Source organism: Scyliorhinus torazame, chromosome 9, assembly GCF_047496885.1.
Source record: "Scyliorhinus torazame isolate Kashiwa2021f chromosome 9, sScyTor2.1, whole genome shotgun sequence".
NCBI lineage: Eukaryota > Metazoa > Chordata > Chondrichthyes > Carcharhiniformes > Scyliorhinidae > Scyliorhinus > Scyliorhinus torazame.
In genome coordinates this window covers 215,847,834-215,863,414 of record NC_092715.1, presented here as the reverse complement: position 1 = coordinate 215,863,414, position 15,581 = coordinate 215,847,834, and the positions used below count along the sequence as shown (strand labels likewise).

The window sequence follows — 15,581 nt, the reverse complement described above, 5'->3', positions numbered from 1 at the left end:
ACCGGCCTATAATTACCCGCTTTCTGCCGACCTCCTTTTTTAAACAGTGGTGTCACGTTTGCTATTTTCCAATCCTCTGGGACCACCCCAGAGTCTAGTGAATTTTGATAAATTATCACTAGTGCGTTTACAATTTCCCTAGCCATCTCTTTTAACACTCTGGGATGCATCCCATCAGGGCCAGGAGACTTGTCTACCTTTAGCCCCATTAGCTTGCCTAATACTGCCTCCTTAGTGATTACAATCATCTCAAGGTCCTCACCTATCATATCCTTATTTCCATCAGTCACTGGCATGTTATTTGTGTCCTCCACTGTGAAGACTGACCCAAAAAACCTGTTCATCTCCTCAGCCATTTCCCCGTCTCCTATTATTAAATCTCCCTTCTCATCTTCAAAAGGACCAATATTTACCTTAGCCACTCTTTTTTGTCTTATATATTTGTAGAAGCTTTTACCATCTGCTTTTATGTTCTGAGCCAGTTTACTTTCATAGTCTACCTTACTCTTCTTTATGGATTTTTTAGTAGCTTTCTGTTGTCCCCTAAAGACTTCCCAGTCCTCTAGTCTCCCACTAATCTTTGCCACTTTGTATGTTTTTTCCTTCAATTTGATACTCTCCCTCACCTCCTTAGATATCCACAGTCGATTTTTCCCCTTTCTACCGTCTTTCTTTTTTGTCGGTATGAACCTTTTCTGAACACTGTGAAAGATCGCTCGGAAGGTTCTCAACTGTTCCTCAACTGCTTCACCATGAAGTCTTTGCTCACAGTCGACCTTAGCTAGTTCATCTCTCATCCTATTGTAATCGCCTTTGTTTAAGCACAAAACACTAGTGTTTGATTTTACCTTGTCATCCTCCAACTGTATTTTAAATTCCACCACATTATGGTCGCTCCTTCCAAGAGGATCCCGAACTATGAGATCATTAATCAATCCTGCCTCATTACACAGGACCAGATCTAGGACCGCTTGTTCCCTTGTAGGTTCCATTACATACTGTTCCAGGAAATTATCCGGGCACATTCTATAAACTCCTCCTCAAGGCTGCCTTTACAAACCTGGTTAAACCAATCGATATGCAGATTAAAATCTCACATGATAACCGCTGTACCATTTCTACATGCATCCGTTATTTCTTTGCTTATTGCCTGCCCTACCATCCTGTTACTATTTGGTGGCCTATAGACTACTCCTATCAGTGACCTTTTCGCCTTACTATTCCTGGATTCCACCCAAATTGATTCAACCTTGTCCTCCATAGCACCAATATCATCCCTTACTATTGCCCGGATGCCATCCTTAAACAACAAAGCTACACCACCGCCCTTACCGTCCATTCTATCCTTTCGCATAGTCTGATACCCTTGGATATTTAACTCCCAGTCGTGACCATCTTTTAACCATGTTTCAGTAATGGCCACTAAATCATAGTCATTCACGATGATTTGCGCCATCAACACATTTCCCTTATTTCGTATACTACGAGCATTCAGGTAAAGTACACTTATGCTGTTTTTTAGGTCTTTGTTATGAATCCTAACACCTTTGTCAGTAACTTTTCGCAATTTATTTTTCCTCTTACCCTTTCTCCCAATTTTCCTTGTCTTTGAACCCATATCTCTACATAATAACCTGTCACGTAACCTGCTGCCTTGATCTCCATTAACCATTATACTGTCCATAGCTTTACACTTCCCTTCCCCCCAAACAAATTAACAAATATTTGCAGTTGAAACTGCACCATTGGGCAGACTAAGGACCAGGAAATGAGCTTTTCACTTCGAATTATGTGTTACATTCCATCTATTATATTCCAAAGATGTAAAATAATTTGACTTTCTCTCTGATGGATTAATAGACTTGTGAAATACTGGACTACATAAAACAAGGTAGTTCAGGCTGATCCGATAACCTGGACTGAGTTAATCCATGTCAGCTGTATGACAAGGACTGATAATACAAGTGATCTCTAGAATAATAAAATAAGGGAATAAAGTTTGTTAGAAAACCTTACACCTATTCGCTAATCGGTTACACGTGTTGATACATGTGGATGTCAGGTGAGCTTGGGATCAGATTCAGCTGCAATAACCTCAACAGGCTGCCTTGGCACATTCATGGAGAACTATCATTTTTAGGCAAGGAATTTGAAAGTTCAATTTCCATCGTCTATGGATGCAACTTCAGGAGAGGAAAAATACAAAGTTGGGGGATAAAAGATGACACAATATAACTCTTAACATATAAACATGCGTTGTTGCAATTTTCCAAAATTAGTGGCCGTACAAATAGTTCCCTTTAACAACTTCACATTTGAAAACAGTAAATATGCTGGGCTGGATTCTCCGTTCCTGAGGATACGTGCCGCCCCAACGGAGGATCCATGGTGTTTCACGACGGCAAGATCGGCATGAAATCGTCACTGATTCCGGTACCGATGAGGGGCTAGCACCGACGCCGCATGAATTACCCTCAGAACGCGGTCGGGGAATCGCTGGGTCCCGGGCCGCACATGCGCAGGGCTGACAGGCTGCAGCTGCGCACACCTTCACCCCCCACACACGCACTGTTCGCGCTGGAAAACATGGCGCCGGCCGTGCTGGACCGAGTAGCTGCCCACCCCGACCCACAGCCCACCTCCTGGCCACCCACCACCACTCCCCCCCAGCCCTAGCAGAAGCCCCCCGGCCAGCAGCACAGATCTCGACTGAGCGTGGCGGCGCTGGACACTACCCGCAGCCGTCACTTCTGACTCCCAACCGCTGGGACCACACGTGGCCTGCACCGTCGGGAATTTGGGCCATCGGAGGTGGAGCATCATGGGTGGACGGGCTGATGACGCTCCAATGGGGTTGCGACTGCGGGCGGCGCATGGCCCAATGACGCCGATTTTGAGGAGGTGGAGCATCGCGAACTGGCGTCAAACCTGTGCCTGCCCCGATTCCGGCATCGGGAGCCATTCTCCACCCAATTGCCATTCTCGATTTCAGCCTCGGGCTACGGAGAATCCCGCCCACTGTACTTTTTTCAGCAACCAAGTTACCCACTGACCATCAGTGTTGCCAATTCAAAAAGTCTGATATAGTCAGAACAAAATAGTAACACTATTTAGATTGGTCATCTTTCCTTCTCAAGTTCCATTTCAATGCAAACGATCCTTCTCATAATAATATTTTCAGCAAATAATCTCATACGTCTGGCAGTTGCGCAGTTCAACAGAAAGCAATATCAACTAATAAAACTGAAGATATAAATATAAAATGTCTTTCAGACACCTTAATTGTTAATTTTAGAAGTGCTGCAGTTGAGAGATTTGGCTTGAAGATGTAAACTCACATTTGCAATAAAAAATTTAAAATTAATTTCAATCTTGTAATATCTCATTCCAAATCTAAAGCAACTTTACAGTTTCTTCATTAAAATGCAATAAACCAGTGCATTTTGTTTCAATTCCCTCAATATTTTTCCTTAACATTCGGTACGCAGCTTTATTTTAAGGACATAACAAGCACATCCATAGAACAGTACAGCACAGATGGTTTTTGTTTTAAAAAAAGCGGCACAATTCTAAACGGACAATTGAAAACAAGTTGGCTGGCCAATTCCCACATTTAAAAGTATCCAATAAGATGTCATCCACAGGACACTTCCGGGTGCGGCGATGACCAGCTAAGTCGCACGTTTCGGCAGCTCCCGGTGGAAAGGACCTTTGGGCTCTTGATAGGAGCCCCAACGGCAATTTTAACGGCTAAAAACACTGTGCGGTAAACCAGAAGGGAATCCCCCCTGGACACGGATGGAAAAAGGAGAGGAAAGTGGCCGGATTGCGGTGGATCCTCTAGAGCAGCGGCCAGGAAGGCAGGCACAAAGCAAGATGGCGTCGGAAGGAGGCAGTTTAATATGGGGCCCTGACCAACAAGAGTTCCTGCGGCGTTGCGTGGAAGAACTTAAAAAGGAGATGAAGAAGGAGCTGTTGGCCCCGATATTACAGGCGATTGAAGGGCTAAAGGAGGTGCAAAAGACCCAGGAGCAGGAGCTTCGGGTCGTGAAGGCAAAGGCTGCTGAGAATGAGGACGACATACAGGGCCTGGTGGTGAAGACAGAGATGCACGAGGCACAACACAAAAGGTGTGTGGAAAGGCTGGAGGTGCTGGAGAATAATGCGAGGAGGAAGAATTTAAGGATTCTTGGTCTTCCCGAGAGTGCAGAAGGGGCGGACGTCGGGGCATATGTGAGCACGATGCTGCACTCATTAATGGGATCGGAGGCCCCGACGGGCCCGTTGGAGGTGGAGGGAGCCTATCGAGTTATGGCGCGAAGACCGAGGGCTGGAGAAATTCCTCGAGCCATAGTGGTGAGATTTCTCCGATATAAGGACAGAGAGATGGTCCTCAGGTGGGCAAAGAAAACTCGGAGCAGTAGGTGGGAGAACGCGGTGATCCGCGTATATCAAGATTGGAGTGCGGAGGTGGCGAAAAGGAGGGCAAGCTTTAATCGGGCCAAGGCGGTGCTGCACAAAAGGAAGGTTAAATTTGGAATGCTGCAGCCGGCAAGACTGTGGGTCACACATCAAGGGAAACTCCACTACTTTGAAACGGCAGAAGAGGCGTGGACATTTATTGTCGAGGAGAAACTGGAATAAGCGGGCTAGAAAAAGAACGTTTGGGACAAAGTGGTGGGGCGAATATGTGGGGTGAAGAGGGGGAAAAGGGGGAAGAGATGATTTCCCAAGTTGTTAATCCTGCGACCCGGTAACTTTTCTCTCTTCCCCATGTCGTGGGGGAGGGAGGATGAGGAGCTGGGGGCGCCGGCCATTGGGGGCGGGGCCAAATGGGAAGCGCGGGCTTTGTTCCCGCGCTATGGTAATCATGGCGGGAACAGGGAAGCAGGAAGGAGGGGGCCTCGCACAGTGGGAGCCGAGGTCACGGGGGGAAGCCGAGGTCGGCCAGAGTTTGCTGACTTCTGGGAGCAACATGGGGGGTGCAATTACGCTAGTGAGGGATCTAGCGGGGGGGGTGGGTTAACGGGGTTGCTGCTGCTGGGGAGAAGGGGGAGCTGGTATGGGGTGGGGTGGTCGAGGCGGGAGGGCGCCGTTGGGGGGGGGGGGAGAGATACAGCTACGTGGGAACCGGGTGAGGAGCTGGATGGAAAAAGGAGATGGCTAGTCGACAAGGGGGGGGGGGGGGGTAAAGAGCTCCCCAACCCGTCTGATCACGTGGAATGTGAGAGGGCTGAACGGGCCGATAAAGAGGGCACGGGTACTCGCACACCTAAAGAAACTTAAGGCAGATGTGGTTATGCTGCAGGAGACGCATCTGAAACTGATAGACCAGGTCAGACTACGCAAAGGATGGGTGGGGCAGGTGTTTCATTCGGGGCTAGACGCAAAAAACAGGGGGGTGGCTATACTAGTGGGGAAGCGGGTAATGTTTGAGGCAAAGACCATAGTGGCGGATAGTGGGGGCAGATACATGATGGTGAGTGGCAAATTGCAAGGGGAGGCGGTGGTCTTAGTGAACGTATGTGCCCCAAAACTGGGATGATGCCAACTTTATGAGGCGTATGTTAGGAAGTATCCCGGACCTAGAAGTGGGGAAGTTGGTAATGGGTGGAGATTTTAATACGGTGCCGGACCCAGGGCTGGACAGATCGAGGTCCAGGACCGGAAGGAGGCCGGCTGCAACTAGGGTGCTTAAGGACTTTATGGAGCAGATGGGAGGAGTAGACCCGTGGAGATTTAGTAGACCTAGGGGTAAGGAATTTTCGTTTTTCTCCTATGTCCACAAAGTTTATTCACGGATAGACTTTTGTTTTGGGAAGGGCACTGATCCCGAAGGTGACGGGGACGGAGTACACGGCTATAGCTATTTCGGATCACGCTCCACATTGGGTGGACCTGGAGATAGGGGAGGAAAAAGAACAGCGTCCACCCTGGAGAATGGACATGGGTTTATTGGCAGATGAGGGGGTGTGTTTAAGGGTGAGGGGGTGTATTGAAAGGTACTTGGAACTCGATGATAATGGGGAGGTTCAGGTGGGAGTGGTCTGGGAGGTGCTGAAGGCAGTGGTTAGAGGGGAGCTGATATCTATTAGGGCACATAAAGGAAAGCAGGAGGGTAGGGAAAGGGAGCGGTTGTTGAAAGAACTTCTGAGGGTGGACAGACAATATGCGGAGGCACTGGAGGAGGGACTGTACAGGGAAAGGCAAAGGCTACATGTAGAATTTGACTTGTTGACTACGGGTAATGCAGAGGCACAATGGAGGAAGGCACAGGGTTGCTGGTTGCTGGCCCACCAACTGAGGAAAAGGGGAGCAGCGAGGGAGATAGGGGGGGTGAGAGATGAGGAGGGATAGATGGAGCGGAGAGAGTGAATGGAGTGTTCAAGGCATTTTATGAAAGATTATATGAAGCTCAGCCCCCGGATGGGAAGGAGAGAATATTGTGCTTTCTGGATCAGCTGGAATTTCCTAAGGTGGAGGAGCAGGAGAGGGTGGGACTGGGAGCACAGATTGAGACGGAGGAAGTAGTGAAAGGGATTGGGAGCATGCAGGCGGGGAAGGCCCCGGGACCAGGCGGATTCCCAGTTGAATTCTATAGGAAATATATGGACTTGCTGGCCCCGCTACTGATGAGAACCTTTAATGAGGCGAGGGAAAGGGGGCAGCTGCCCCCGACTATGTCAGGGGCAACGATATCGCTCCTCCTAAAGAAGGAAAAAGACCCGCTGCAATGCGGGTCCTACAGGCCTATTTCCCTCCTGAATGTGGACGCTAAGATTCTGGCCAAGGTAATGGCAACGAGGATAGAGGATTGTGTCCCGGGGGTGGTTCATGAGGACCAAACTGGGTTTGTGAAGGGGAGACAGCTGAATACAAATATACGGAGGCTGCTAGGGGTAATGATGATGCCCCCACCAGAGGGGGAAGCGGAGATAGTGGTGGCGATGGATGCCGAGAAAGCATTTGATAGTGTGGAGTGGGATTATTTGTGGGAGGTGTTGAGGAGATTTGGCTTTGGAGATGGGTATATCAGATGGGTACAGTTGCTGTATAGGGCCCCGATGGTGAGCGTGGTCACGAATGGACGGGGGTCTGATTATTTTCGGCTCCATAGAAGGATGAGGCAGGGATGTCCTCTGTCCCCGTTATTGTTTGCACTGGCGATTGAGCCCCTGGCCATAGCATTGACGGGTTCCAGGAAGTGGAGGGGAGTACTCAGGGGAGGAGAAGAACACCGGGTATCTCTGTATGCGGATGATTTGTTGCTATATGTGGCGGACCCGGCGGAGGGGATGCCAGAGATAATGCGGATACTTGGGGAGTTTGGGGATTTTTCAGGGTATAAATTGAACATGGGGAAAAGTGAGTTGTTTGTGGTGCATCCAGGGGAGCAGAGCAGAGAAATAGAGGATTTACCGTTGAGGAAGGTAACAAGGGACTTTCGGTACTTGGGGATCCAGATAGCCAAGAATTGGGGTACATTACATAGGCTTAATTTAACGCGGTTGGTGGAACAGATGGAGGAGGACTTTAAGAGATGGGACATGGTGTCCCTGTCACTGGCAGGCGGTGCAGGCGGTTAAAATGGTGGTCCTCCCAAGATTCCTTTTTGTGTTTCAGTGCCTCCCGGTGGTGGTCACGAAGGCTTTTTTCAAAAGAATCGAGAACAGTATTATGAGTTTTGTGTGGGCCGGGAAGACTCCGAGAGTGAGGAGGGGATTTTTGCAGCGTAGTAGGGACAGGGGGGGGCTGGCACTACCGAGCCTAAGTGAGTACTACTGGGCGGCCAATATTTCAATGGTGTGTAAGTGGATGGGAGAAGAGGAGGGAGCGGCGTGGAAGAGATTGGAGAGGGCGTCCTGCAGGGGGACAAGCCTACAAGCTATGGTGGCGGCACCGTTGCCGTTCTCACCGAAGAAATACACCACAAGCCCGGTGGTGGTGGCTACATTGAAAATTTGGGGGCAGTGGAGACGGCATAGGTGAAAGACGGGAGCCTCGGTGCGGTCCCCGATAAGAAATAACATTAGGTTTGTTCCGGGGAGAATGGATGGGGGATTTGGAGCATGGCAAAGAGCAGGGGTAACACAACTGAGAGATCTGTTCGTAGATGGGACGTTTGCGAGTCTGGGAGCGCTGACGGAAAAATATGGGATGCCCCAAGGGAATGCATTTCGGTATATGCAACTGAGGGCTTTTGCGAGGCAACAGGTGAGGGAATTCCCGCAGCTCCCGACGCAGGAGGTGCAGGATAGAGTGATCTCAGAGACATGGGTGGGGGATGGTAAGGTGTCGGACATATATAGGGAAATGAGGGACGAGGGGGAGATCATGGTAGATGAGCTGAAAGGGAAATGGGAAGAAGAGCTGGGGGAGGAGACTGAGGAGGGGCTGTGGGCTGATGCCCTACGTAGGGTAAACTCATCGTCCTCGTGTGCCAGGCTAAGCCTGATACAATTTAAGGTGTTACACAGGGCGCATATGACTGGAGCACGGCTCAGTACATTTTTGGGGGTAGAGGATAGGTGTGCGAGATGCTCGAGAAGCCCAGCGAATCACACCCACATGTTCTGGTCATGCCCGGCACTACAGGGGTTTTGGGTGGGGGTGACAAAGGTGCTTTCGAAGGTGGTGGGGGTCCAGGTCGAACCAAGCTGGGGGTTGGCTATATTTGGGGTTGCAGAAGAGCCGGGAGTGCAGGAGGCGAGAGAGGCTGATGTTTTGGCCTTTGCGTCCCTAGTAGCCCGGCGCAGGATATTGTTAATGTGGAAGGAAGCCAAACCCCCGGGTGTGGAGACCTGGATAAACGACATGGCAGGCTTTATAAAGTTAGAACGGATTAAGTTCGTACTAAGGGGTTCGGCTCAAGGGTTCACAAGGCGGTGGCAACCGTTCATCGACTACCTCACAGAAAGATAGAGGGAATGGAAAAGAAGAAGACAACAGCAGCAACCCAGGGGGGAGGGGAGGAATCGGACGGACTCTCAGGGATGTTATTGTATATGTATAGGCACTTGTTTTAGGTAATGTATATTGGACTGTTGGATTGCATCTTTGGAGAGTATTTATTTTTGTTTGGTTTGGTTCTTGTTTCTGTTCATATATTATTTATTTATTTGTTTAAATCTGGCCACTGTTATTTATATTGCTTTATTGTTGTTTAAAAGAAACACTACGTACTGTTATGTTTGGCCAAAAAATCTTGAATAAAATATTTTTTTTTTAAAAAAGATGTCATCCACAGCAATCAGCTGCTCCATTTTGGTTTATGGAAAATTCAATCCAACAGCCACTTGTCAATCATATCATTATACTTGCAGCCACACTGAATTGCGCAACAAAACACAAAGATGACAGAAGCAGCCATTAATTACACAACATAATTTCAAATATTTATGTCATTTCATATGGAAAAAATGAATTAAGTTTAAAAATACAAGGTTTAAGCAGAGCAATGAAGATATCTCATTTCAATTCACCTTTTGCATTTGTTATACATACCCGGTTATGGAATTTGGAGGATCTGTAGGTTCGTTGCGAGAGATTGTATACTGCGTAATGTCCTGGATGGTGGGAATCTAGAAACAATCGAACATCTTCAATGTTGTTTTTGATTGCGGACTCCACACCTTCAGCTGGAAATGACATAACTGGGGGGGAAAGTACAAAATATATTACAAATACTAGGCATAGAACTGCATATAATTAAATTACAATTAATTCAAATGACTTCAGAACTCCATAATTGGATTACTGTCTTGTGCTCCCTAGTGTTTATTATTCTCTGTGGGAAACATTTATGCAAGAATTGTAATTAGAATGATTACTCCGTAATTATTGCTCAATATTGCAGGAGCTAATTCAGAACCTGCTTATTGTGGATTACCCATTAATTGTGCCTTTTGCCAATTATTTGACTTATAATAATGGTGTATTTTTCAAGAACACTCCCCACCAATTTCCATTGCAAATGCCATGTGCTCATAGAAGTAGCATTTCATGAACCACAGAAAAATAAGAATCATCCCTTCAAGACTTGAAATTAAACAATGCAAAAGCCTCAATCTCGAAACAGGATCAACAGTTTCAAAGTTCATTCCTGTATTTATAATTTTGTAAAGTTTAACAAATTGAAGTGGAATAATACATAGTTGTGCCATGGAATCCAGGCCATGAACAAGTGATTCTCAGTTAACTGTTGGCCTCTAGTTTTACTTCTCATAAAAAAACAACCTACTGCTGAAAGAATTTTATCAGACATGCTCATTTATATGCAAGTAAGCGTTATCCCTGAAACACAAAGGCTTTCTGACTTACCAGCTATTCTTGAAGTAATATATGAAATGTCCAAATCTCCTTTAGCATAGCTAGTCAAAAAAAGCATACAAAATATCACATAAGAACAGATTGTCAAGTAGGGAACTGTGAGAGATGCAGATGAACTCTTGAACAAGGAACGCTCCATAATCCAGAATGAAGTAATCACCAAAGTGTTGGAAAAACTCATGAAGTCTGACAGCTTCTGTGGCGAGAAAAACAGAGTTAACAGAGTCAAATATGATTAGTCTTCAGAACTCGGAACAGTTCCGAAGAAGTAATTTTGGACTCGAAACGTAACTCTGTCATTCAGCCCATCGTGCCTGTGTCGGACCTTTGAAACGGGAATCTAATTAGTCCCATTTCACTGCTCTGTCTCCACAAATTTTTCCTTTTCAAGTATACATCTCGGTCACTTTTGAAAATTAATCTTGAATCTGTGTCCATCATCTTTTCAGACAAATCATGTAGAACAAAGGTTCCCTTGGCAAGGAAATCAAAACAGAAACAATGAATGAAATTTACAAATACAATTTAAATAAAGATTAGCCCTTATAGTTTTTTCTTTATCAAGTAAATATCTAATTTTCTTTTGAAAGTTAGGGGTGAACCTGTTTCCAACAACAGATAATGTGTTTGAAGACTTCACATGTCCTTACAGAAAAAAAGTTTTCAACTTACTCCTGGCACTCTTGCAATTATCTTAAACTTGTGTTCCCTGGTTATCAACCCTCCTGCCAGTGGACTCAGTTCCTCCAGATCAAAGCCCTTCAAAATTTGAACACCCTTATTTATATCCCCGTTTACATTCTCTGCTCCATGGAGAACAGACTCAGCTTCTCTAATCTCGCCATTATTATGCAGTCTCCTTGGGACATCCTTCCTAAAGTGTGCTTCCCAAAATTGTATGTATGACTCCAGGCCCAAACGGTGAATTTTTAAAAATAAATTTAGAGTATCCAATTATTTTTTTCTAAGAGACAATTTAGCGTGCCCAATCCACCTACCCTGTACATCTTTGGGGTGTGGGGGCGAGACCCACGCAGACACGGGGAGAATGTGCAAACTCCACACTGACAGTGACCCAAAGCCGGAATCGAACTTGGGACCTTTGCGGACGGTGATTTATAAAGGTTTAGCATAACTCTCTGGCTCTTCTACTCTGGTCTCTGTTTATAAAGCCCAAGTTCTCCCTATTTTAAAAAAGAAACATTCCCTTCGATTTGTCCTGCCATCACCATTTGTGTTATGTGAACTTCGAGGTTTCTCTTTTCCCGCACCCCCTTTAGAAGTATACCCCAGAATTGACTATCATCCCTCCTTGTTCTTACTCCTAAAATGCATTTACACATCTCTGCTTTAAATTTAATTGTCATGTGTCCACCATTTCATCAGTTCTGATATCTGTTGCTACCCTTCTTACTGTTTTCTACATTTCTAAATTTTATGCCATGTGCAAACTTACACATTTTGCTTTCTACACAAACGTTCCGGTTCATTAATATATTCAGAAGTAATTGTAGCCCCTTTGTACAAAATAGCCAGAACTCCAACTGGCAGAGACAGAACTCTTCGGCCAAGACATTTATCACAGATGTTAATAGAACTCGCCTCTTGCCCTCCACAAAGACCGTGGATACTAGAACAATTAGAGACTTTAAGACAGAGATAGGTAGATTTTTGTTCGGTAAGAATATCACGAGGTATGGAGAAGAGGTAATAAAAATACAGTTGAGATGTAGATATGCCATCATCTAATATTCAAATCAGCTTTTCATTTTTCAGTAGCCCATCAAATATAATAAAGCAAGTGTGGCAATGACCAAGTAATTTTAAAGGAACATGTTCAAAAGTGACAATATTTTTAAGAGATCCTATTGAGGGGAATGGGGGAGAAAATGGTATACATGTTTGAATAGTCATATAATCCCAAAATGCTGTATGGAATGGGAGATATTTCTGTACTGCCCCTGCATCTTTATACTGATCGTAGCTGGCTGTTATGATGACACTTAAGTGTGAGGACAGTTTTCCAGACAAGTGTCATGTGCTATCATAAAAACAAATGACAGACACTAATGAGGTGAAGAGGGAATGGCTGAGGAATTAATTTATCTGTGGATGTTTCTCCATGGGTGGGGACAGACTGAGTGTCATCAGTGGATAATTCTTGTTGTCCTGCCGCCAACATTCTGTTTGCCACTGGGGCTCAAATGCAGCTGGCACAGCAGGCTTCCACAGAATGGAGGTATCACTGCTGTTACCAGGATACCAGGCATTGACCTTCATGTTTCTATGGTCACATATCAGCTGGACACTGGCAGTGGAATCCCTTTTGGTTCTAGCACACAGCAGATTTGACAGGTGGCGTCCACAAAGCAGTAAATACCACCCTGCACCACGAAAAAGCCTGAAATTTGAGCAAAACTAGGGAGGCTCTGACTGCTTCTCTCTGACAAGAGGGGATAAAATGGACTTAGCTCCCTTTGGAAAGGGAGCCTCAATGAACCCCCTTACACAATAAGGGATGACAAACTATGAGATGCTGTAAATATCACCAATTTAATCTTCCAATCATAGGGTGACAATCATTTTAATTTACTTAACTCACTTTAAGAAATGTTTCTACCTACATATAAATGCAAGCTATTTAATGTTGTTCAGCTATGTAAACAGGATTGCTGAACACAACACCTCGCAACCATGTTCAGCAGAATCATACTTGAAGGATCCAATATAAATTAAGATAAAATAAATAAATTTAACAAAGTTAATCATGAAAAATGCAACGGAATAATTTCTAAAAACCTGATTACAAGTAAAGCCCCAGCATACAAAAAGGTGAACGTAGACACCGTAACACCACGGGGCTGTATTTTTTAACATTCCACTTTATGGACTTAATACAGGCAACATTAATAATAATCATCTTTATTGCCACAAGTAGGCTTACATTAACACTGCAATGACGTTACTGTGAAAAGTCCCTAGTGGCCACATTCTGGCGCCTGTTCGGGTACACAGAGGAAGAATTCAGAAGGTCCAAATTACCTAACGGCACGTCTTTCGGGACTTGTGGGAGGAAAACGGAGCACCTGGAGGAAACCCACGTGACACAGGGAGAACGTGCAAACTCCACACAGACAGTGACCCAAGCCGGGAATGGAACCAGGGACCCTGGCGCTGTGAAGCAACAGTGCTACCCACTGTACCACCGTGCCACCCGGAATTGCAAATACATGCCATCACATTATAAATACATGTTGCTCAGGTAGATTTAAACTCTCCCTGATATTGTTCTTAGACATTATATCTAATCTCTTTGATATAGCAATGAAAAAATGGCACATTAACACAACTAGACTCTTTAATAACTAGATTAAAGAGGGAGGCATTTTGGGAAGGCATTGGTGCCTTTTATCATGAACTTGAAACCTTCCAACAAACATGACAGTAACTTGTTAACTGTACACCACCCTCAACATTATTTTACAAAACTGAACTGAAGGCATTCCTGAACAAGGACCATTAGAGCTTCATCAATAGAAAATCAGAGGCTGTCGACTCCATAAAGTTCAATCAGCTTGATTTCACTTTAAAACTGTTCTGTTCCCCTTTGAAGTACTCTTCACGGCTACCCGATGCCGATGATGGATGTGCAAAATTACAATTGCTCCATTCACCCATCCAAACGTCCCTGAAATGCAGCAGTGCAAAAAAATTCAAAAACATAAAACTGAGAACAAACAAAAGTATCACATCTTACCAATATGTGTTGTATATGCCACGTCTGGCACGCCGGCTTAAAATGTAAACTAACAACTTTTTAATACATAATTGAATGAGAGGCAACGTCCATTAGAATTTAGAAAATTGATGAGCCTGCCTGCTCGGCTGATATTCCTAAAAAAAATCCCCAACTCTTCCTCTCCTTCCTTGCACCCCTTCCCCAGTAAATAAAATTCAACGAACAGGGTTTACATTTGTAGCCCTTCAAAAGAAAACACAGGCAAACATCTCTATTGAGATTGGAGCTTCAGGTTAATGCACACCATTCAGAAAGTGGACAAAATCCAGTTAATACAACCATAACATAGCAACACACAGAGAAACTAAAATATTTACCTGGGATTGCTACCAGTGGCACAGAGATGTTAAGAAAGAAAATAAATTGAGTGAATATTTCAAACACAAGCAGTAACAAGAAGCAACATTCACAATGGGAAACAAAAATGCAAAGTGCACGATACTCATCAATATTAAATTAAAAAAACACAGTCCTGGGCAAAAATTTTAAAATTAAAGAAATGCAATTATCAAAATTGTTGTCTCTCCAATGGTACGCTACATCTAGTTTAGACAATGCAGTTCCTTTGAGTGACACCTCAAATTCCAGAGAAAACTATCATTAGAACATGATTCCTTCAAATTTACTAATGGGCTGTCATTAAATGGAAACTGGGCAATCCTTTTGGGCGGTTGTTTTTCTCCTCCGAGGTGACTCATCAGCAAAAGCAGTGGTCTTAACAATGAAGGATACAATTGTTCCGCTAGCTTATACTAATGGGTGGGAGCAGAAATATGAAGCAGAAAGAAACAAAAGAGGGGGTAGAAAAAACAAAACTCTGATTTGTTGCCATGATTCCATCTTCTCCTGTGTCCACACACATGCTTTCGCACAATAGCTGGATATATACCTGATTTCAGCTCGAGAAAATGGGCATGATGCTGCAGAATTAATTGATGTGACTGTGTTGCTTTCAAAAGACTAAATTCGACGTCCATTTTAAACTCAAATATTTTTTGGAAAAAGTCATTACTTAAGCATTTTATAGGTACAAATGAGAATGGCGTCCATTGTTCTCCACTGGCATTTTTATTTGAGTCCTTAAAATCTATGATTCAAGGTCAGGACCCATCAATGATGGGACAGAGCACACTGCCATTGGTACATAAAAATGGTGGCGCAACCTGATCTGATGTGTGACTAAACAAATGTGTATTACTATTTTAGCCATCTATCCTTCCACAAATACCAGGATAAGAGTGCAACCAAGAGCGACATCAGGGTAGGAACCAAAGTACTTTTTTCCCATTTTCATATATAAATGTTTACACCCAGATTGCTAATTGTTAAATATTTGTCAGTTTTCCTGCTTCAAACTGCAATCGGTAAACTTTTCAAAGAGTGTTTATACAAAAAGGTGCGAATATCTCTGCAGCAACTGAGTGAAACATATATAATTACTACTGGCAAGGGG

General features: G+C 44.6%; 1 protein-coding gene across 3 annotated transcripts in view; it reads right to left on the bottom strand.

The window, feature by feature from the left end:
* The window catches only part of gak (cyclin G associated kinase), a 215,773-nt gene that overhangs the window by 65,665 nt on the left and 134,527 nt on the right, over positions 1-15,581 (bottom strand). For all 3 annotated transcript variants that reach the window (XM_072517104.1, XM_072517103.1, XM_072517105.1), the window contains 2 exons: positions 10,321-10,370; positions 9,505-9,653 (listed from right to left, as the gene is read on the bottom strand). In XM_072517104.1, the coding sequence (XP_072373205.1) occupies positions 9,505-9,653; positions 10,321-10,370 (199 nt within the window). The remainder of the gene's footprint in view (positions 1-9,504; positions 9,654-10,320; positions 10,371-15,581) is intronic.